The 24239-nt window shown below is 43.0% G+C and overlaps 1 protein-coding gene across 2 annotated transcripts in view; it reads right to left on the reverse strand.

The window, feature by feature from the left end:
• Window positions 1–1415: 1415 nt before the first annotated feature.
• The window catches only part of PGM1 (phosphoglucomutase 1), a 69737-nt gene continuing 46913 nt past the window's right edge, over window positions 1416–24239 (reverse strand). The window contains exons 7-12 of one of the 2 annotated variants that reach the window (XM_055585620.1): window positions 23614–23729; window positions 11810–11945; window positions 8816–8999; window positions 5809–5943; window positions 3213–3320; window positions 1416–1579 (exon numbers count right to left, since the gene is read on the reverse strand). In XM_055585620.1, the coding sequence (XP_055441595.1) occupies window positions 3231–3320; window positions 5809–5943; window positions 8816–8999; window positions 11810–11945; window positions 23614–23729 (661 nt within the window). In that variant the 3' untranslated portion in view covers window positions 1416–1579; window positions 3213–3230. Of the gene's footprint in view, window positions 1580–2658; window positions 3321–5808; window positions 5944–8815; window positions 9000–11809; window positions 11946–23613; window positions 23730–24239 lie in introns of those variants that run through there. The other variant, XM_055585621.1, reaches the window with a different exon arrangement.

The raw sequence follows: 24239 nt of genomic DNA on the forward strand, positions 1-24239 counted from the left end.
ACTTCAGCATTTGAAAAACATTTAATGGTGATGAAAATGCTGGATGAGAAGGGACAAGATGAAGGCAAGAGGCCATGAGGGGTCCTCTGTTGTAACCCAGGTAGGATACAATGACTCTGTGCATGATAGCTGCTGTCTCTCATATCCATTTCCTCTTGCTGCAGGTTCAGAACATACAAACATGAGGGGTATATCTCTCATACATTATGTTTTCTGGAAGATTCTTATACAGTGGGCCAATTTCTGTCTGATAAGTCAACAGGAAATGCAGCAGAAGCAGCATGGATGAACTCTGGGTCCGAGGAGGCAGAGGGACCCAGGCCCCAGAGCTGGCCTTGCTGGCACTGCCAGGAACTCGGCCTTTGCTGTCATTCTCCAGGAGGCAGGGCCCGCCCCCTGAAAGCCTGGCCATTTCCTGGGCCTGAGGAACATCTCTGAACAGGAATCTGCTTTTCTGAGATGAGAGCTGAATGTCAAGAGGGAGGGGAAAAGTGAAATTTCAGAGTTGGGCCCCAGACAGTTCAAACCCAGTTTTCTCACTGCAATCCTCACCATGCCCCAGAGAAAACACGCCTGACTCACAGGCCGCATTGGCCCTGGGGGCGGGGAAGCTTGGCTGGGCGCTGCTGCCCAGTCTCTCAGGGCTCCGTCTCTTGGCACTCCTGGGGGCACAGGTGTGGGGGTGTCTCTCTGGAAGCCACAGAGGGAGGAAGGGCAGCCCATATCGCTGCCCACCCCCACTGCCTCATGGCCCCGGCCACCTCCCTCTTTCCCCCTTAAGCCATCAGCTCCCAAAGCTGCAGCCAAGTGGATTAGGGAAAGCAGCTAAATTATGATCAAGGATGAGGAAGAAATTCTTGAAACTGTTCCAGGGGCCACAGGCCTGAACTGTCTGCAGCTGATTCAACAGATGGGGAGGCAAAAAAGGCTCATGGAAAGCAAGCAAGACTCGGGGTCAATATTCCACTTCTGCCACATGGTATCTGAAAACCTGGGGCAGATTACTTAAGCTTCCGTTGAGCTACAGTTGCCTCAGCTCTAAAGGGGGCACAAGCATGTCTCACTTGGAGGGTTACTAGAAAGCATCTAGCCCAGTGTCTAGGCACTTGGAAACTTTGGTTCCAAACCAGCACTTGGAAACTTTGGTTCTAACAGCCTGTGTTGCCTACACAATCCCTAAGGCACTTATCCTACACAGCCTTCTCTGTGTGGGACTTCATTCCCCCAGCCTGTCTCCAAGGCAGCTGGAGGGCAGTAACTATGTGTCACACATCCTTTCCTTGGGAAGGAAAGGATCTCACACTCAGTGGGGCAGTGTGTGTTTCCTGGCTGACTGATACACTCACGTATCAAGATCGGGGGGCAGGGGTGCTAGGCAACACCACCAAAACGAACAGTCTCTGGCACCCAAGGCACACAGTGAAACCTTTTAATAAGTAAAACATGGGGGCATTTGCATGCTTTTCTTCCACCTGTTAGAAGTAGTTCAGAAGTAGCCAGTCAGTACCAGAGGCTTCCCTGCCTGGGACCATGCCATGCTTCTCCAGTGGTGTGAGCTTGGACAACAGCTGAACCTCACCTGTAAAGTGGGAAAATTCAAAGCACTTACATCGTAGGGTTATTGGCAGCACTTAGAGAGTATATGGAAAGCACTGAGTACAGTGCCTGGAGTAGGATTAATTGATGTTCAATAAGTACTCCTCTCCATCTCATCGTTATCAAAGCTCAGTTCTGTTTGCTGGGCTGGACACCCTTGTTAAATGGTAACACTGGAAATCTCACCCCAGGTAAAGGCCCTGCCGCCTGGGATGGGGATTCCACTCTGGGTGGGGGAGAGGTGCAGAGCTGGGCTGTCTCTCTTGCTCTCCATACAGCAAGGTGGCTTTGCGAGAAGTGCCTTCCAGACCACAAAATGCATTTCAAATATTTCGATTATAGTTTATGTTTTCCCTATACTTTAAAGTCTAGAAAGAATATTGTAGGCACAATGCTAGTTCCCACTTGTTAGACAACCTACTGTGAATGAGACACGCTGCCCCAGCTTTTCACAGATCCACTGTTTATGTTCTCAGTGGCCTGCAAAGTTAGAATTAGGTTTCAAGCCCATTTTAAAGATAAGGAGAATGATACTCAAAGGTCATTCAAGGTTTCAAGTGAGATTCAAACTCAGGTCTGTTGGCTCCCAAAACTATGCTTTTAACTACTGAGTTGCACTCAGGGGCTGAATGTAGATGTTCTAAGAGGAATAAGATGCCAATGAGCTCAAGATTTCCAGCCAAATGCTGGTAATCCTGCTCTGAGATTCCGAGAGTTCTGCCTGTCCCCTCAACAGGCAGCGTGGCATCTCTGCACCCAGGGCACAAGGCAGTCTTTGCTATTTAAGATCTCCTGAACCCTCTCTTCCTTCCCCTTGTTCCAAGTTAACCATGTTGAGCTTAATTTATCCACCACGGAAGGATTCAGGGTTTGGTTGACCCTGCTAAGATTTGAAATTACAGTTCTTGAGTCTAATTTTAGACCTAGCGCAGAGAACATTTTTTTCCTAGCTAGGACATCCAAACAAAATACAATACCACCCTCCCCCTCTTAAAAAAAAATCTGGTTTCTTTCTGAAATCAAAAGAGCATTTTGTAAGAAAAAAGAGACACCAAGACATGGTACCTTATTTTGCTTTAATATCCCAAAATACTTGTGTGAATGGGACTATGCTGCAAAATGAGAGAAATCTGTAGACTAGTACGTCTCACTCTGAAGAAAGAACTGATTGGAGAGAAGGCACCAGAAACTGCGTTTTGCTAGATGACATGTAAACATTAAATAAGGGAAAGGCTCACCAAGGAGAAAGGAATTCTCACTGTCATATCATGGGCAGATCCTAAGGATGGACATTGGCCTCATAAACTGATGCTCAACCTCCATCTTCCAGTGTAGTGTGAACAGGACCCGGTGCTAAGGAGACAAACACCCACACAGCAGCAGCGCACAAGGGCACGAAAAAGGACTGATAGTAGCATAAGCGCCTGGGTTCTTTCCTTTCTCTTCCCCACATGGCTTCTGCAGGCATATCAATTGGCAGAGCCTTGGAATAGTACCATTTGTCAACAACTGGTTAGTGGAAAAACCAAATCCTAAAAAGCCTGGGTGAATACACTTTGTTTCTGTCTGTGCTCTTCAATCAGATGACTCGGAGGGCCTGGGGTGGAGGGACGTACCACGTCTGGCCTGTCTTCTTAGGTGATGACAGTGGGTGCGGTGCGTCCCGTCTTTTCCTGGAGCTGGGACACCTTCAGGGCAATGGAAATCAGGGGGGCCAACATGACCTGGGGGAGACACAAAGAGAACAGTCTTTGCCACCACTTTCTCTAGAGACAGATCCAGAGCTCCAGCCCTGACTTGGCCTCTGAGCTCCAAACCCTTATCTGTGTACTCTGATATCCCCAAGGCTCCTCAAACTCTCTAAGTCTAAAAACAACCTAGTTCCAGCACTCCCTGTTTCAACAATGTGACACCACAGTCTATCATATTTAGCAAATAAACTTTTAAGAGTTGATCTTGACACCTCTTTCTCTCATATTCCCATTGTTCAACCCCCAGCATCCTAAGTGACCAACCTTCTAGGTCACCCAGTTCTCCCAATCCCAGTGCCAGAGCTCTCGCTAAACCAAGCCCTCCCTTTTACCTGGAACAACGGTGCTTCCACATCAGCTTCTGCATCCTCCAATTTGTTTCCCACACTCTACCCAAAAATATCGTTTCAAAACACAACAACATCACCACCCCCTACCTACTTCTCACTTGAAAAAAAAAAGTGAAAGTTAGTCGCTTGGTCATGTCCAACTCTTTGCGACCCTGAGGACTGTAGCCCGCCAGGCTTCTCTGTCCATGGAATTCTCCAGGCAAGAGTACTGGAGTGGGTTGCCATTTCCTTCTCCAACTTCTCACTTAAGTAAAAAAAAAAAATGAATTCTGCTGTTGCTTAGATAAATAAATATTTTTAATATGAGAAAAGAAAACTATGTATCTAGTTGAACTGCCCATTTTATAGATGAGGAAACTGATACCCAAAGAAGTGAAGTGAGTTGACCTGGTGATTCAAGGGCAGAGCCAAGAGTAGTTCATGTTCTATTGCCCACTTTTGCTTTCCCTCACCTAAATCTCCACCAACTCATTATACCTGCAAGAAAGTTGGAGAACCACTGCACAGGCTAACACACCACTTGCCACTCCCCTGGGGGCTCTAACAGCCCCAGTGAAGTGCTGAGGCTGAGTACCAGCAGCTCCAGAGCAGGAGAAGGCAAGTCCCCACCTGGAAAGAAGGTACCCCTGGGCATGTGGGCACCCTACATCCTTCAATGCCCTCCCATCTCCTAAGGACTACAGTTTAGATGAAACATCTTTCATTCATTCTTTGTATCTGCCATGTGTCAGGTATTAAGACAGAGAAGCACAACTTCCTTTCTTGCTCTTGCTGTATTATTCTGTGGGTCTACAAGATAGATACCATTGTTTTTGATTTTAGTTTTAGGGATGTCTCAATACCACAGGGATGTGGCAATAACCGAAACTGGTGCCTGGCCACTGGAAAATCTGAGAAAGTGAAGGATCCTTCCATTTCTCTCTTTTTGTAGTAAAAACAACTGTAAGAGCCACTTTTTCTCAAAAGCTAATCCCATATGTCAGCCACAATATTCTGAACTTTGCATTCATTGTCTCCTTAAATTCCTGTAACATTGAGGTAAGTTGCATTCTGCCATTTTACAGACAAAGAAACCAAAGCTCAGAACATTAAAAAGACTTACCCAAGGACACACAGGTATTAAGGGGCAGGAACTGAATTTAAAACAAGATCTAATTACAAAATGGATGCTCAAAAGCACTATGCCAGGGGTTTTCAAATGAGTTTCACAGGATTCTAATCAGGTGTTAGACGGAAAAAGCTTTGTGGGAAAACAGGCGTGGCGAACACTATTTAAACAGGCATCTGTACTACAAGTCCACTCAGAGCTTTAAGGCACAGTGTGTGTTGTGAGCTGCCAAGGGGCTAACCCACCTCTATACTTCCTAAACTGGTTTTGGCTTTGGAACTCTGGTTGGGGAGCAGCTCCTAAGACAAGGAACAAGGATGATGACTGTCCTCCAAGTCATTATCCCTGGCTCCCAGGGTCCCTCCTCACTCTGACATACTCCTGGAGACACTCTGGGTGGGGCTGGGAACCCAAAACACAAGTTGAAAGTCCACTCTCCCATAAAGACCTTTCTTTCTGGGTCATAAAACAGTCTCTCCCTCCCTAATCCCTACTCCAGCCTTCCCTACCCCCTAACCCAGCCCTCCCTACCCTGTACCAATTCTGGAATCAATGTGTGTTCTTCCAGGGAAGGTGACGAGACCTAGCAAAGTGGTAAATAATCACTGACAGATCAGAGCACCAGACTGGGGCTGATTGAAAGATTAGTTCACTTGAATCTGCCACTTACCAGGCGTGTGAACCAATTAACTATTGCTTAACCTTTCTGAGCCTCTGTTGCCTTATCTGTAGTAGGGATATTAATAGATAAGAGATTTGAGAATGAAATGAATATACCAATTTGGATAATGGCTTTTGAACAAAGCTTGACAAATATAAAATGCTCAGATAATTGTTAGCTATTTTTGTTTTCTGACCTATTGAAGGAGACATGAAGGAGAGCCCCCCGGCCCCGCCCCGTTGGATCATTTGAAAGATGAGCTGTGAAGATGCAGGTGAAATGGAACCATTATCCCCCCCTCCAACGGAAAGAACCAGCCAGGGCTCAGGGCTCGGGCATTACCTGGGGGTCCTGGTAAATCTTGGCGAGATCCTTCTCATAGCTGTCGATGTACAGTCGGATAGTGGCGCCTGCGCTCCCAGTGCCGCTCAGTCGAAAGATGATGCGAGAACCATCTGCAAAAAGGAGCCGCAAGCCCTGGGAAAGATAACAGCGTTAGAAGGGAGAGTGAAGGCTGGAAGATTTTGAGGGCTCCACTTGGAGATCTAACATCATCCATACTTGATCAACCGTAGGATCTTGAGAAACAGCCTCAGTTGAGCCCCATGAGCCTGCCTTTGGTCAGCCTGTCACTGCATCCAGCCAATGGGGGCTGGCTTATGGAGGAGAAGCATCTCCAGGGTCAGGTGGGAGACCAGATCCTGGGGAGGCTGGCGGACACAATACCAGCCTTCTCATCCCACTGCCCTGTGATTTATGGGCTAGCCATTCCAGTTTGAAGCTTAATAAATAAGTAAATAAATAAATAAGCTGTGGTAGATGGAGAGGGTGGGACGAATTGAAAGAGTAGCATGGAAACATATACATTACCATATGTAAAATTAGATAGCCAGTGGGAATTTGCTGTATGGTGCAGGGAGCTCAAACCTGCTGCTCTGTGACAAACTAAAGGAGTGGTATGGAGTGGGAGATGAGAGGGAGGCTTAAGAGGGAGTGGACATGTGTATACCTATGGATGATTCATATTAATGTATGGCAGAAACCAACACAACATTGTAAAGCAATTATCTTCCAACTGAAAAATAAATAAATTTATAAAAAGAAAAAAGAAAACAAACAAGCTGCTAGATACAGAGAGTCAATGTCCAGATCAGGAGGGAAACATGATCAGAATGGGCTGAAACCAGAGCAGATGAAGTTTCAAGTGGACCAGAGGATGGGCTCTTTGCAAAATCCTCATAGAGAGCCTCAAAAAGAGGTCAGGGAGCCAGGTGCCCCAAATAGTAGAGGCCAGCTATTCCAACCTATTGAGCAGGATCCAGTGGTCAGTCTCCACCAACACCTGGTGATTCAAAGCAGGGTTCACGTGGGTGCAATGCCAAGCCCAGTCTCTCTCTCCCCAGACCTCTCTCTTCCCTCTCTGGCCACATCTCTTGTCCTCAACAATCTTGATTCAGGGGAAAAAGGATGGGGACTCTTGAGGTAAGAAGGCTGGGTGAGACAGTTACTTGAAGACCCTTCAGTCTCGCTAAGTATGTCAGTTCTTCCACAGAAAGAAGTTTGTATGAAGCTGATGATCAACCAAAAGGAAAGATACTACCTCTCATCTCCTATTTGTCACCCAATCCCATCCAGTGTTTCATTGTGCCACTCAGCAGTGGAGATGGCAGGTGAAAACCCCAGAGGACATTCCCAGTTAGTCAATGTGGGAAGGACACAGTTAATATCCATTTACCATTTCTTGCTTTCTAGGCATATACCAGAGTTGGTCTCCTTCCCCACAGCCTCAACCTGAAGCTTCTATGTTCTTTCCACTTGATTGTAGATGCTGTATCTACTTCAGAAGATTTTCCCTCCTCCCTGGTTTTTCTGCTTATAGATCGTGGAGCTGCTGACTTCCTTAGAGCGCAGAGAGCAGGGACTGTGCCCACGCGATGGCCCTCCCACGCACACCTCACTCCTGGCAGATGTGGGATGCAGTGCAGAGTTGGGGGTTACTTCTCCTAAAGGTCTGTTCTCTCTTTGAAGGCTTCACCACAAAAACTGCTCTGCTCTGCCGTGCCCTGGGCTCCACCCTCCCCTTTCCTACACCCCCATCCCAGGCCTCTCTTTTTCTAATTAGCTCAGACATCATTTACAATCATCCAGACTGGACCCAAAGTTCTCCCAGATGGTGAAAAGGCATAAGGAAAAAGAGCCACGGGGCCAACATTTTGAGAAAGGGATACTCCAGGCACCAAGGGTCACTGTGGCCAGGCTTCATCCACCCATCCACTACCTGCTCTCCAAAGAGAGACTTCAAATAAACCCTGCAGCCCAACTCCTTCAAAGCGTGCTGGATGCCTTGAGAAGGACCAGGCCAAAAATCTGGATCAGAAAAAAAAGCTAATTGGAAAGCTATAGCAGAGTCTTATCTCCCTCTTCATCATCTCTGTTTCTATCTTTTTTTTGAATTTTTTTTTAATGTGGACCATTTTTAAAGTCTTTATTGAATTTGTTACAATATTGTTCCTGTTTTATGTTTTTTGGCCACAAGGCATGTGGGATCTTATTGAATCTGCATCCCTTGCATTGGAAGGTTAAGTCTTAACCACTGGACCACCAGGGAAGTCCCTCTGTTTCTAAATTCTGAGTCCATTCTGTGACAACAGCAACAGAACCAAAGAGAGAGGAGCCTGGGCCCAGGTGTTTGTGAGAAGCCTGGAGAAGAGCTGACAAGGCCGCACCCTGGGTGCCCAGCACCCAGTGAGGGAAGCCCTAACAACTCTGTCTCCATCCGGATATTTTCGGGGTCTCCACTGTGATGCACACTGCTATGTTAGGGTCAGCTTCAAGTCATGTGCTACAGGTGATAACAGTGAATGTTTCTAAGTTCACAAATGGTTTGTCTGGGTTTTTTCTTCTTTTTTAGAAATTAGAATAGATCACAGAAATGTCTATAAAGAGATCACCCTCATGCCATGCTGGCATTCTGCTACAGTCTCTTGAGAGAGAGGGAGGAGGTTGAGATCGAAGGCAGCAGCTCTGCATCTTTTTAAGATTCTAGGGCTCTTTTCTGTGCACACATTCGACGTGACCTCTTACATAGAATTCTGGAGAATGTAAAAGTCCTTCTGGAGTCTAGAGTAAGCATCCTAGAATGAGGGCATAGGGGTGAGCGTAGAATTAGGGCAGAAACCATTTTACCTACAAGTACCCGTGCAAATCATCTGTGACTCAGCAGAAAGTCACTTGAGAAAACAGGGCAGCAAAAGACAAATGACCAAGAAAACTTTTTCTTTTTTCTCTTGAGATTTCAGAGACCAAGCTCCAAGGACTCTCTCCTACGTACACATACATCTGTTCCTACCTGATTTCTTGAAATGCTTCCATCCACCGGATCGCTGTACTCAAAGTTATCAATTTTCTCCACGGTGTAAACTTTGTCACCCACTGGAAACTGTTTCCCCACGAAGGAGCGATCAGAAATCAGGGCCTCCAACTCCTTCATCATTTTGTTTGCGCCCTCGGCTTCCACCTCCTCATAATCATACCTGGGAGAAATCACAAAGTTGAGGCTGACTTCAAATCACACCAACGGATATCAGCACTTTTTGCATCATTTGTTTGGCCCTCCCCCCAAACATCTAACTTCAGAAGAAGCTGGCAAAAATATGAGCGTGTCATTCTCTGGGGATGGAGCAGGCCAGGGATGAAAGGAAGCGTTTGGAAGGTTTCAGGAAAGGGTTAGGGGCTTCTGAATGAGCAGAAAACTCCCATTTGGGCTTTTCTACAGAATAAAGCTCTTAGCAGCTTCAAAGGCTTTTGAGAGATGCAATCTAACATTTAATCACCACCTCCGGAGGCCGTAGAAACAAAAGCAGTGTTATCTCTAAAGAAGGCTGCATGAAGGCACACATGACCCAGGCACTGCTCTTCCAAACAGCTGGAGCTTCTTTGGGATCCATGCTGGAAGGCTCCCAGTCTGGGACCTGCCTGAGGCTGCTGAGATGTTGGCTAAAGAGAGTTCCAGTCTCCACAGGAGCTTCCACGAGTAAGGCCAAGTTTTCACTGACCAAATGAAGGAGCCAAGCCCTAACTCATTCTTTTTTAAAGCCCTAACTCTTTACACCTGGAACGCCTCCCTCCTCTCAGTGAGAGTGGATTCTGATCCACAGTGTTCACCCTGACACAGCAGCCTGGTGTGGATACAAATGGGCCAAGAGAAAAATAAAAGCATATTACAAATGAAATGCTATGACCGTTATTTTTCCTCTGAGAATTGTTCTTGACTTCTTTCTTGTGAGGTTAAAGATTCTTACAGGTGTCTTTCCTTGTCCTGGTGGCACACACCCTCTTGAGAGAGTTATTTTTTAGAGGCTCAAGATAGCACAGTCTATATTTATTTGCAATAGAGAAACAAATATATATGTGCAAGATGACACCTCTGAGACATGAGAAATACCAGGGAATTAAGGCCAACTATTCTGGCTCCAGGATTCTATGAATCAAGGACAGCAGTCCCCTTAATCCTGAAGTCAGCTCTTTGCCCCAGTTAAAATGATAAACAGCACAAAATTACAACCAGGTGTTTGTGCTTTACATCTGTGACCTTTGGGTGTTTGAGGGAAATGTTCTATAAATCCTAGGCACAGAGGGGTATTATAATGGAAAGAATTTGGGCTCTGGAATCAGACAGAAGGAGCTATGAATTCAGCCTTTATTGGTTACTAACTGTCCAACTATGGGCAAGTTGCCTCATTTCTCAGAATCTCAGTTGCCTAATTGATAACTGTTTTGAGGCTGATGTGAAACAAGGCATGCAAAGAACACTTTTGTTAAATGAATGGAGGGTAGAATGGAGTCTTAACTAACCAGAGATTCAGGTTCTAAGGACTTTGTAATACTTGGTTAGCAGTTATTTAAGATTAATAAAAATACGTTGATAGTTTTTAGATGGAGGCTTCTAACTGATTCAAGAGTGACCCTCTCTTTGAACTAACTGTTCTAATCTTAGTCCATTCTATCTACTGTTCACTTGTTAACTCATTTATCTATTCAAAGCATATTTATACCATGTCACTATGAATTAGGTGTTTGGTGATACCATGGAGCACAAAAACAGACATGATCCTGCCTTCGTGATCCTCTGGGCTCTAGAGAGTTCATGCCTGCTATTCTGAATTACCAGATTTTTCTGGTTCTTAGAAAGTAGAGATTCTTGCTGTATTTGCCAGGGCTACTGTGTGGCAGATATTACTTATACCTTCCACCAAAGACTAACCTGAGGGAGGAAGATAGCAACGAACTTGTCCAAAGTTGAAAAAAGTTTTCTGATTAAGAAGACCAAGTTGCTTAAGGGTGAATTCTTTCTCGACTATCCAAAGATCATGGACCATTGAATCTGTGATAGAGTTTTTAAATTCTGTAGTCTCAACTCACCTATTTTTATAGAGACAGGAACTGAAGTTCAGAGAAATTATATCTTTACATTTATTATAGATAAGTAATTTATCTAATATCCTTGCTCTCATTTTTCTTTTCCATAATTAGAATAGTGAGATCCAGGGGAAAAAATCTGTTATTTTTATACTTACTAGGGGAAAGGCAAATTGAAATTAGTGAAAAGCACACTGGAAAAAATGTTAATGCATCTTAAAAATAGAAATATGTATGGTAAAGAAGACTTACTAACTATTCTAAGTATTTTGTCCACTGAGAAGCCCCAGTGCCTGGCAGAAAGTAGGTACACAGTATTTATTGAATCAATGAATGAGGCATTGACAACTACACAGCCTTTGGGGACCTATTTTAATGAGTCAGAAAAGTTGATTTACTAAGCATAATTGTTTCCATAATTTCAGAAAAAGTTTCCATATTTTCAGTGTCTCAGAGTTTATAAAACACTTTCAGACTCATATTTCATTTAATCCATTCAATAGCTAGACTGCTATTTCCATTTCTACGAATGAGAAAACTGAGTACAGAAAGAGGTTAAATGACTTCCCAATCTACTAGGGGGCAGAAATAAAATTCTAATCCATTTTTCTGAATCCAAATCCAATGCTATTATCATGCCCATCTGATAGGTACATTTAAAAGGCTGACAAAACATTCATTCTTTTGAATAAGTTAACTAAAAATTTTAAGCCTTGTTCTTTATAGCTAACATAAAAGTTGACTTCATTTCAACCCCAACTGAATTGTTTTAAAAATCCCCAATAGATTTAAAGATCCCCAATAGATAGAAGTGAATGAACTGAGGTTTTATTAACACTTAAGACAGGAAAGAATTTGTATGCGTGAGATTTCTCTCTGCTCACTTCCCCGCACCACCTCTGTTCCTGGCCAGGCTGTGGCTTACCTGGTGAAGAAATTCCGCCCATACTTTTGCCAGTGATCTTTAAGAATGTCCTCCACACTCTGTTTGCGGGTGGCTAGGATGGAGAGCCAAGCGAGGACAGCCCAGAGACCATCTTTCTCACGGATGTGGTCAGAACCTGGTGGGGGACAGCAAGCAGCTGTGAGAAGTGTGACTTCTCTAAAATACTTGAGAATAAACTCAATGGTAAACATGATCCAACCAAAAGTCATAAAATTTTACTGAGAAACCTGAATACACAGAAGGAACCACTTACTGAATAAAGCCACAAACTACTGAAAAAAAGTTCATGCTTTCCTAAGTAATTTAGAAGTTTAAGGCAAATGCCAATAAAAATGTCAGTGGAATAACTTGGTAGAATGTGATATATCAATTATGAAGTATGAATTTGAGGGGGAAAAAAGCAAAAGAACATGACCATTGTGAATTTTTAATAATTAAAATAATTAATTATTGTTCATGCAACAAAAGAGAGTACCCGGAAAGAGACCAAACACATATGAGACCTGAATAAATGATAAAGGTGTCACTTCAATGCTGTAAGAAAGAATGGATTACTTTTTAAGTAGTTTTTGTATAACTAGTTAAACAGTTGGGAAAAAATCAGTTTTTTCCCTATAAAATACCATGCCAAAAAGAATTCCAGATGAGTTATACATTAAACACCATGCCCAAAAGAATTCCAGATGAATTATACATTCAAATATAAAAACTGAAAACCTTTGAATACTAGGATATATACATATATCCTATACACACACACATATACAACTGTTTTTAATCTTAGAGATGGCAAACACATATAAATTCAAAATTCATAAAGTAAAAAGTCTCTCTAGTTGTCTACTTAAAAATTAGCATTTCTATCAGCAAAACTATTATGGATAAAATTAAAAGGCCACTGACCAACTAAAAAAAAAATTTAAACATTTGCAAATAAAGTAGATGTTTAAAACAATATAGAAAAAGCTCTTCTATATTAATAAGGAAAAAGCAAAGCCTCAACAGAAATATAGGCCACAAGAATATAAATAGGCAATTCATCAAAAAAATGAATACAGGTACCTGATTAATATAATATTTATATATATAATAATATAATATTATTTTTAAGAAGACAAATTTAAGTTAAAACCATGATAAGAAACTGCTACTTGTTTGACAAATGGCCACAGATTTAAAAATGAGAACACCTAATATTAGGGAAGGTATGAGGAAAATGGGATTCCAACATGCTGTTTCCACGAGGGTTACAGTCCTTTTAGAGAGCAATTTGGCAAATATGAAAGCCTTAAAAATTGACCTGCTTGTGGATCCAGGAACTCCAGTTCTAGGACATCTTTCTTTAACCAAAAAGGATTTAGTTAAACAAACCATGGCACATCTGTCTCTTGCTGAGGTCCTTGCTAAAATCTTGACTGAAAAAAACAAAATAGCGCATTTGGATGTACTTATATGCATGGAGGGGTCTTGCCAGGTGGCACAGTGGTAAAGAATCCGCCTGCCAATGCAGGAAAAACAAGAGACGTGGGTTCAATTCCTGGGTCAAGAAGATCCCCTGGAGGAGGAAATGGCAACCTGCTCCAGTATTCTTGACTGGTGAATCCTATGGACAAAGGAGCCTGGTGGGCTACAGCCATGGGGTCGTAAGAGTCTGACATGACTGAGCAACTGAGCACATACACACACACACACACACACACACTTATGCATGGAACCCTTTTCCAATAACCTGATCTGGAACAGAACTCTCATTTTTTCCCTTTAACATCCTTATTCTAAAAAAAAAGCAAATGATATTGAGCTCCACTTTCTGATTTCTGAATAGGATTCAATACAATCCCTCTAATAATGTTTTGCATATGATCATGCCTTGAATTCTTCATGGGTCTCTCTGTCCTTCTTGACTTCTCACTGGGTCTTATTTTCCTTAGAATTGTGAGAGTAGCACAATGCTGGCAATGAGGCATGAAGTAAGTTTGTTTCCTTCCTCTCTTCATCCTTTTAGACCCAGCTCAAAGATCTTCTCCAATCTAGCTCCCAGCTTCCCTAGGCGGTTATGAGCTACTTGCTACCTACTCCAGTACTCTTGCCTGGCAAATCCCATGGACGGAGGAGCCTGGTAGGCTGCAGTCCATGGGGTCGCAAAGAGCGAGTGGGACACGACTGAGCAACTTCACTTTCACTTTTCACTTTCATGCATTGGAGAAGGAAATGGCAACCCACTCCAGTGTTCTTGCCTGGAGAATCCCAGGCACGGGGGAGCCTGGTGGGCCGCCGTCTATGGGGTCGCACAGGGTCGGACACGACTAAAGCGACTTAGCAGCAGCAGCAGCAGCTCTTCTTATATAGCAAGATTGCTTAAACCTGTGGTGCAGCACCATGCTTGCTCCTTAAGCCTCAGTAATTCATTTATGAGCATTTCACACCTCAACCATGTATTTCTCGGAGGCATCTCTTATTTACCCTTACATGGAATATATTAAATAACAGATTGTGAAGGAGCACAAGAATGAATTAATCAATTAATTAATCTACTGCAACATCTTCTCTCTTTTTTGGTTCATAAAAATACACAATTTTTTCCTCCCCAAAAGAGTCTTTCTAAGACACCACTTTTAGAGACAGTGGTTCTCAAAACCTGTATGCTGGCAAAACTACAGATATTAAGTAATACTTTTAGCACATTAAACAAGAAAGTTACAAGTGTTTACCTAATTTTATTAGCTATGGACTTTTATTTGCCTTTACTGCTCTTTCAAGCAACAGAGTTGGCTCTCTGGCTTCTACGGCTTTTGCAGATGATGATATGCTTTGGCAACGGTTTACCCTCAGCAGTAAGACCCTGGCAGCTACTTCTGTATATGAGAATTCATGACAGAAGTGTATAGCTTGGAATTATTTGTCTGTGAACCCCTAAGTTCGTTTTTCTTTATTCTGTCCTTCCTTCCTTTTTGTTTTCTTTTTTCTATTTTGGGGAGAGGGGGAGACTAGCTGAAAGCATAGTGGGCAGTATTCCTTTGTGCTTTTCCTGTTCTAAGAATTAGCTTTTTATGTAGACATGAAAATAAAATCTAAAAATCTTACCCAACTTTAACCTAGTTACTCGGAGATAACTAAATCACACACCTAATATTTTTAAACAAAATATCTGCCTTGTATAACATAAATAAATATTATCTTCCATTTACACAATCTCCAGTCTCTTTTGAAAATTCTCATTAATCTCACTAATCACCTTGGATATATAAAAATGCTGGGTAACTCTGACTAATACTTAAGAAGTCTGGGTAAATTTCATTTTCTTTAGAGTTCTAATGAATGATGACAAGTTACTAGTGAAAAAAAGGCAATGGTGTGTAGATGTGTTTCTCAAGCTACTATTGTTTTTGCAGGTGTGGCAGTTTTGGGTCAGTGAAAAATGCTTTATATTTAAGAATCAGAAAACCTGAATCTGAAACTTACTTATAAGCTGCTTGAATTTGGACAAATCACCTAACTTTTCTGAGCCTCATTTCTGAGCCTCATACAGTTCCTTCAACTGTAAAATGGGGGTAATGCCACCTTTCTCACACAATTTTAAGACTCTTCTGTGAGAGAGGATGAAAATCTTTTATAAACTGTTAAGTACCATGCAAAGTAGGCAAATTCTTTACTGTCTGTGCCACCAGGGAAGCCCGAGTACCATATACCAGTTGAAACCAATATAAGGTACCATTATGAATAAGGGAAAAATAAACTTTTAGGGAAAATTAATACTCTCCACTATCTCATTAAGCTTTCAAAAATAATGTCCCTTAACTATACATACTGGGGAAGAAAATGGAATATAACCTAATATGCTCTTTTTTTCTGTGCAATGGGATTACAGTGTTTTTCTCTTCTTCCCCAATTTTTATATTATATGAATTACTGGTATCATTTTTTAATTTAAAAAAAAGAAGACGCCAAGTCCACTTAAGTATAAGGAAGGGGAGACACTATCGGCAAGCACCGCTAGTCCTAACTGCAAGCTTTGCTTCACGTCTCTTCAAACTTGGTCCAGTTCAGGGACCAGCCCATGGGGATTCTGCCCTTTCAGCATCTTCAAACACCTGTCACTCGACTTTGGCCTAATCAGCACCTTGTGATATGTATAAACTCTGCTCAGTCAGAGCACACTCTGGGTCCTAGCCAAGAAAAATGTCAACCTTTGCTGAGGGAGCCAAGAGCCAACAGTTCAGGGCTTAGGTTTCATTTACTGATACGAACACCTCAGGAGAGCCCAGGCTCCTGCTGTTGCCAGGCCACGGTCTGTGGATGGGCCATGACAGCTGAAAAAGAGCTCCACAGAGTTCTCTGGAAACCTGAGCATCTGCCTGTCTCTTTCTCTGACCATCTCTATTTCTCCTTCCATCCCCTAAACATGCTGTTTTCTCTGCCTGGAAATTTCTGCCCCACATATAACTATTAGCCTGGCTAACATCTGTAACTACTTGCAACTTCCATCTTATCCAGGATGCCTTCCTTGTTATCCTCCGTGTTTACCTCTGTTCTATCGCACCCTGTCTGTTCTTACCCCACCCTACACTATGAGTTGAACCTGGTTCATGCTTGGTGTGCAGTCAGCTCTCAGGAAGGGTTTGCCCAAAGAACGACCAGACCCCAGCTGACTGACCGGTGGTCCAGCAGACCTGCTCTGTCCTCTTTGGCTTCTACTGCACAGATGACTTCCCTCTGAAAGGGCAGGAAAGAGCCTCAGAAAGCCTTTTCCACACCACTCCCGCCTTCAAGGGGAAGCTCCCCCTCGGCAACCTTCAAACTTTCCACTTAGCTATTTATCCTGCACTGCCTCATAACTGCCCCTAGAATTTCTGTTTCCTTTGGAGGAAATTGGTAAGTACTTGACAGGCAGAAAATGTGTCTTAACCCAAACTCCATTTTACACTCAATAAGTATGAGTCAGTGTCTACCATGTTCTAAGGTAACCCAAACTCCATTTTACACTCAACAAGTATGAGTCAGTGTCTACCATGTTCTAAGGATATGAGAAAACACTGGGATGAGTGAGACACGTTCCTTGCCCTCACAGATGGGCAAGACAGAGAGCTAGACATGCAGGTAACAGTTTAACGGAGTTAGTTATAATTAGGGCATCAGCCCAGTGCTGTTGGGAATAGTCTGTCTAGGAAATTTCCCAGAGACAGGATGTTCTAACCTTCCTGTGGGGAGATTTACCTACAGGAAAATGTACTCGAAGGTATGCAAATTAGAACAGGCAGAGAACTAGATAGAAAAAACTAATCCCCTCACCACAAAACCAGGTTAGGTGCCCTGAGTATACAGTTCCTGGCACATTCTGTACTTCAGATTCTATTGCTTTGCACACTTGAGATAACCTGGCCAGGGTCTGACTTCCTTCCTCAAATGTGGCCTCCATGGAGCCCCCCACAGGAAAGCTGTGCTTACCACTGTGTTCCCAGAACCTAATTCAGTATCTGGGACAGAGCCAAAGCTCAACACACATTTGAGGAATGAGCTGATGAAGTATTAATATGAAGGGTTTTTCATAAGAAATTAAAATTAAAGGAAATTTGCAAAGCATGAATGCTGTACTTCTTTAAGAGACCACTCCCATATAATATATATCATCTCTAGAACCTTTCCAAGATGAGACGGGAGAAAAATATTGCTAACCTCTAGACTGGGCCAGATCAGAATTTACTGGCCTATTTCCATATGATACCAAGTTACTCCTCAACCTGGTTTCCTGTCCCTCTATTCCATGCCCCCTCCCTCCTTTTCCCAAGGAAGAATTTCAAAAGCAGTGACATTCTAGTTTATTCAGTGACTTCACGTTTCTTCCCGTTTTCCCAAGAATTCAAGATTTCCCTCTACCATTGCGTATAAACACGTGCATCATCACCCACAATTCGGGAGGAAAGTAACCGCACCATGAGGTCAACCAAAAGTAGGAAGTTCACCCTGTCCCGTTCTGGTATCATAACAAAAACACCTTCCTCCCTGGCATTTGTGCCACTGACGTCTGAGGAGTGTCGTAGCCTTGGTGGCCACAATAATCACTTGACAGTCGCTGTTTTTCCACCATGAACAGACTACCATGTACTTGGTAAGAGTAATCTTACAGCTTGTGCATTTAAATGCTAGTGATGTATTTTATTCGATGAGCCAGTTCTGGTGAAGTCTGACTCTTTTGCACCTCTTTGCAAGTAAATTTCTCCTTTTCTTTTATAAAAGGTCATCTTGTCTTGCAAAGACCGTGGGTCCTCAGCTCTGTACTATGGAGTAGAGTGGTGCTGAGTCCCAGCAAGAGTCCCAGATTCTGCCAGAGGTGAGTGTTTAAGCCGAAGAGCACCGACTAGACACTCATGACTCCATCAAAACACAGGAAACTACACTGGATAATGTTTGAAGTCCTTTCCTTTCCTACACCAGGGCTCTGGTTTGTCTGAATGGGGGGTGCCAAGTGAATAGCGTGTTCTCTCATTCATTCAACAAGTGTTTGCTGAACACCTATTATATTCTGGGATTTATACCAGGCTCTGAGGATATGGTGGAGAACAAGACAAATATGACTCCTGTCCTCATGGAGCTTACAGTATAGTGGAACCAACAGACATTAATCAAATAATTATAAATACTTGTAAAATTACAGCTGTACTATGTTCAAGGAAGGAGAGGTGTGTGGTGCTGTGAGATCTAATAATAAGGGGATTTGACCCACTCTGGAAAGTTAGGGAGGCTTTCCTGAGAAACTGCCTCTACTCTAACTTAGAAAAGCACATAAATAAATGACCTGGCACTCAATTAAGCTATAGAATTCAAATACTTCAAAGCTTGTAGGATCACTAATGTCCATCCTGAGATGCTCGGTAAAGGAACTGTTGAAAACATTTGCCAACAAGGGACATAGCAGGTGGAATCTAACTCCTCTCTAAACAAGTAGATCAGAAGTTCAGTTAAGTAAGTTCAGCTGCGCTCACTCAGCAGTGGTGCTCCATGGCTATGAGCCTGGCTTTGTAAATGTTTTTCTCATAAATATTATGGAACAATTGTCTTTTTTTCAAAGAGAGAGAGAACAAGTTTGTGGATTTTTCTCAGGATGAATCCTTTCTTTTGATATAAAAGATATCAAAGGGAAGATAAAACCATGGTTGGCACTTAGTATTTGATGATGGGTTAGTAAATAAATAAACAAGAACAAGCCTTAACAAGGAATAATTAAAGTCTAATGCCTGGGTTCAAAGAAATCAGTTCCACAAATGTAATCTGGGGACTTTTCTTGGCAAATGCTACTGAGTAAAAGCTTAAAGGGGTATAATTATCTACAACATTAAATGAGCTAAACAGTATTATGAAATGTCCAAAAAGCTAACATAAATGAAAGTCATATCAAGAAATGTACAGGGTCCAGTTCTCTAGAAATAGTCATCCATCTACTCTCTACTTGTCAAGTCAACCCTGGAGGATTTGGGCTCAGTTCTAGACATGATCTTCTATGAGGGGCACTGGTGAACGGGGAAACATTTAGAAACCAGTGCTAGGTATATAAACAATATGAAGTGAGGGATGACTGGAGGACTAGGCATGGGTGATCAGGAGAAGAGAGGACCTGAGAACTGCCCTCCGGTATCTGAAGGCCTGTCACGCGAGGCAGGAGCAGCCTGTGCACCCTGTCTTCAATCCTGTTCCCAGCCAGTCAACACCTAGAAGGTTACTTGGCCCTAGGACCCTGATTCGCCTTGCCCAATGCTATCCACATGGGTCTGAGGGGCAATGTGTTACTAAACATACCACAAAAAGATATATTACAGTTAACAATGTTTACATAAAACCGTGCAAACTGGATTCCTTATGGCAGAATGTTTTGGAATCTTCAAATGATAATACCATCATGAATGTCCAAGACAGAGAGGGGTATTCCAAGTTTTCTGATCTTCATGGAACTAGTATCTTTCCACACATCCAAACACCCAGGAAGACCTTGTTCTAGACTTTTCTCTTTTCATTAGGCTCAGCACTGGAATAGGTACACGAAGTCAGGAAACCAAAGGTTTAGACACGGTACCTGCCTTCAGTGACAGCTTCACCCATAGGGAAGAACGACTGATCCCAAGCCTGCACTGGATAACACTGGGGGGATTTCATGGGCAGAGACCACCTCACAGGTCCAGTGGGTAGTCATCTGGCATCCCGTGGAGTAATATGGCACCATCCACATTTTATGAGGTAGGACAGAACTAAGCAGTAGCCTTGATATCTCTGACCAAAGACCTAGACCTTGGGAAATCATGTAGCCTCTTTTGTAGACATTGTTCAACCTCCAAACTCATTCCAAACTCATTCTTGCTGCTGCTGCAGTCATGTCCGACTCTGTGCGACCACATAGATGGCAACCCACCAGGCTCCCCTGTCCCTGGGATTCTCCAGGCAAGAACACTGGAGTGGGTTGCCAATTCCTTCTCCAATGCATGAAAGTGAAAAGTGAAAGTGAAGTCACTCAGCCTTGTGCGACTCTCAGCTACCCCATGGACTGCAGCCTACCAGGCTCCTCCATCCTGGGATTTTCCAGGCAAGAGTACTGGAGTGGGGTGCCATTGCCTTCTCTGAAACTCATTCTTGCTGCTGCTGCTGCTAAGTCGCTTCAGTCGTGTCTGACTCTGTGCGACCCCATAGACGGCAGCCCACTAGGCTCCCCCGTCCCTGGGATTCTCCAGGCAAGAACACTGGAGTGGGTTGCCATTTCCTTCTCCAATGCATGAAAGTGAAAAGTGAAAGTGAAGTCGCTCAGTGAAGTCATGTTCGACCCTTAGTGACCCCATGGATTGCTTGCTTGGCCTTAGGACCATGGGATTTTCCAGGCAAGAGTACTGGAGTGGGATGCCAGTGCCTTCTCCAAAACTCATTCTTAATACCCTACAATTCCATAAGCCAATTCATTACCAAGAAGTAACATCACTTCCTCAAGGGTATTAAATTGCTTAGAACTTTGTCACTGGGCATCTCAAATTTCATTCTACCCACTCCTTTTATACAGTTCATGAGGTTCTCATGGCAAGTATACTGGGGTGGTTTGCCATTTCTTCCTCCAGCAGATGCTGAAGAGATCAAGAAGAGATGGAAAGAATACCTAGAAGAACTGTATAAAAAAGATTTTAATGAACCAGATTACTATGATGGTGTGGTTAGTCACCCAGAGCCAGACATTCTGAAGTGTGAAGTCCAGTGGGCCTTAAGAAGCACTGCTGTTAATAAAGCTAGTGGATGTGATGAAATGCCAACAGAACTATTCAAATCCCTAAAAGAGGATGCCATCAAGGTTTTGCATTCATTATGTCAGCAAATCAGGAAGATCCAGCAGGATACAGGACTGAAAAAGGTCAATTTTCATCCCAGTTCCCAAGAAAGGTAGTACCAAAGAGTGTGCTAACCATTGGACAATTGCACTCATCTCCCATGCCAGTAAGGTCATGCTTAAAATCTTGTATGCTAGGCTTCAGCATTATGTGAACAAAGAACTTCCAGATGTCCAAGCTGGGTTTAGAAAAGAAAGAGGAACTAGAGATCAAATTGTTAACATTTGAGGGATTATATAGAAAAAGCAAGGGAATTTCAGAAAAACATCTATCTCTGTTTCATTGACTACGCTAAAGCTTTTGACTCTGTACATCATGACAGACTGTGGAAAGCTCTTTTAGAGATGATAATATCAGACCATCTTACCTGTCTCCTGAGAAACCTGTATGTGGGTCAAGAAGCAACAGTTAGAACCCTGTATGGAACAAATGATTGGTTCAAGATCGAGAAAGGAGTACGACAGGGCTGTCTGCTGTCACCTGTTTGTTTAACCTATACACTGAGCACATCATGAGAAACGCCAGGCTGGATGAGTTCCAGGCTCGAATCAAGACAGGTGGGAGAAACATTAACAACCTCAGATATGTGGATGATACCACTCTAAAGGCAGAAAGCAAAGAGGAAACTAAAGAGCCTCTTGATGAGGGTGAAGGAGAAGAGTCAAAGAGCCAGCTTAAGACTAAATATTAAAAAATCTAAAACCATGGCATCCAGGCCCATTACTGCATGGCAAATAGAAGGGGCGAAGGTGGAAGTAGTGACAGATTTCCTCTTCTTGGGCTCCAAAATCACTGCTGACAGTGACTGCAACCATGAAATCAGAAGCTGTTTGTTTCTTGGCAGGAAAGCAATGACAAACCTAGACAGTGTGTTGAAAAGCAGAGACATTACTCTGCCAGCAAAGGTCTGTATAGTCAAGGCTATGGTCTTCCCAGTAGTCACGTATGGTTGTGAGAGCTGAATAAAGCAGAATGCCAAAGAATTGATGCCTTCAACTATGGTGCTGGAGAAGAAAGTCCCTTGGACAGCAAGGAGATCAAACCAATTTTAAGAGAGATCAACCCTGAATATTCACTGGAAGGACTGATGATGAAGCTGAAGCTCTAGTATTTTGGTCATCTGATGCAAACAGACAACTTGTTGGAAAAGTCCCTGATGTTGGGAAAGATCAAGGGCAGAAGGAGAAGAGGGTATCAGAGAATGAGATGGCTGGATGGTATCACTGATGCAATAAACATGAACTTGGGCAAACTCTGGGAGATGGTGAGGGACAGGGAAGCCTGACATCCTACAGTCCACGGGGTCACAAAGAGTTGGACACGACCGGGCGACTGAACAACAACAACATCCACCCCACCCTAGGATTTATAGAAAAAGAAATCAGCCTTTTATTTTGTTTAACCAGCATGAATTGCAACTCAATGGCAAGGCTGATAGATTTTGATTTTTTCTTTGACAAAGGATGGAAGAATAGTACTGAGGATCAAGAAGATTGGTTCTTTTACTTCAAAATATTGGGTAGAGGCAATAGGAAGAGAGAAAATATGGCCACTGAAGTACTTTGCAACCTGGCTGCTGGAGACAACCCTGGGGAAAGGGCCACAAGCCTGAATGAATGTTTAGAAAAGAGAGAGACTGATGTAGGATGGGGTCATTGGGAAGGTCATGGAAGTGGGACTTCAAGTCCGTACTGGAAAGGCATAGAAAAGGAGGGAAAGCATGTGTTGTATGGCAGAAACCAATACAACATTGAAAGCAATTACCCTCTAATTAAAAATAAATTAAACTTTTAAAAACTTACAAAAAAGAAGGGAGAACATGGAAAGTGGGGTCTAAGGATTGTGGGACATCCCCTAAGCATACCATGTTCTACTCTTTCATTGCACCACAATTTACATATAGAGCTTCATGGTCAATTTCTTGATTACCTAGCAATGCAGTTCCACCCTAATGGTCTCCCTCTACATAACCTTAATAAATTACAACCTGTTGCTACAGAAAACATACGCCTATTAAAGAAGAAGATTTAACACTGTGGTGAAAACTTCTCTTAAATAAAAACGAAAAACTGACTCACTCCACCATATTTCTTCCTAGAAATAAAAACATTTATAAAGGTTTCCTTGACCACTGAGGGGAGAAAAATGTGTTTATCATTCTGTTTAATCCCCACAGACTCAATGGCCACGCTGCCCAAACTTCCTGCCTTGGTAGATGTGATCCTCTGAAAGTAAAATTAACCCTCCCCGGTGGAACGTGCTCGCTGCTTTTTCAAATGTGTACACTCCATCAGGGTTGTTATAAATAAGCTGTATCTTGATTTAGGACATATCAGCTACCGTTGCTATTTCAGTGCTGCTTTAGCAGTCTAAGCTTTCACTGCAAGTAGCATTTACAGGGAAAAAAACCGCTCAGGGCTGCATACTTACCAGTCCCGAAGCTCTCCTCCCCACAAAGGGACAGTTTGCTTGCGTCCATCAGATTCCCAAAAAACTTCCAGCCAGTTGGGGTCTCATACAAAGCGATCTTTGTAGCATTAGCCACCCTTCAAAGGCATGAAATCAAAGTTACATCACAGCAGGACTGCTAGGGTAGCCATGTGAGGGATGGAAAATAGCAACCGTTATTGTAATCAAGGGTTCCACTTAGCATTGCTCAGAGGTACACATAATTCTAAGACTGGTGGAAAATCGTATGAGAAAACTTTGCACAATGGGCTATTATATGTGGAGTCAGAGGAGGGGGAGCAGAGTACGAAGAAAGAATTAATTCAGGTCACTGAATTTAATATTTTAGAAGAAGTAACAGTGGCAAAATGGACAAAACTGTTTGGGGGCCTATTTAAACCCATGTGTTTTGGATACAGACAGCATTTATAACCATTCCATAATGAACAAAAGAATCATGTTTTGATGCACCTACAATTATAGAGCCAGAAGATATTGGGTCTGGGAGGTCAGTATTTCACAGAGAAAGAAACAGGACCCAGAATGTTACATGTCTCAGTCCAAGGTCACACAGCCAGGATGACCACTGCCTGCGATCCGGTCAGTGC

The sequence above is a fragment of the Bubalus kerabau genome, chromosome 6 (genome assembly GCF_029407905.1).
Source record: "Bubalus kerabau isolate K-KA32 ecotype Philippines breed swamp buffalo chromosome 6, PCC_UOA_SB_1v2, whole genome shotgun sequence".
NCBI lineage: Eukaryota > Metazoa > Chordata > Mammalia > Artiodactyla > Bovidae > Bubalus > Bubalus kerabau.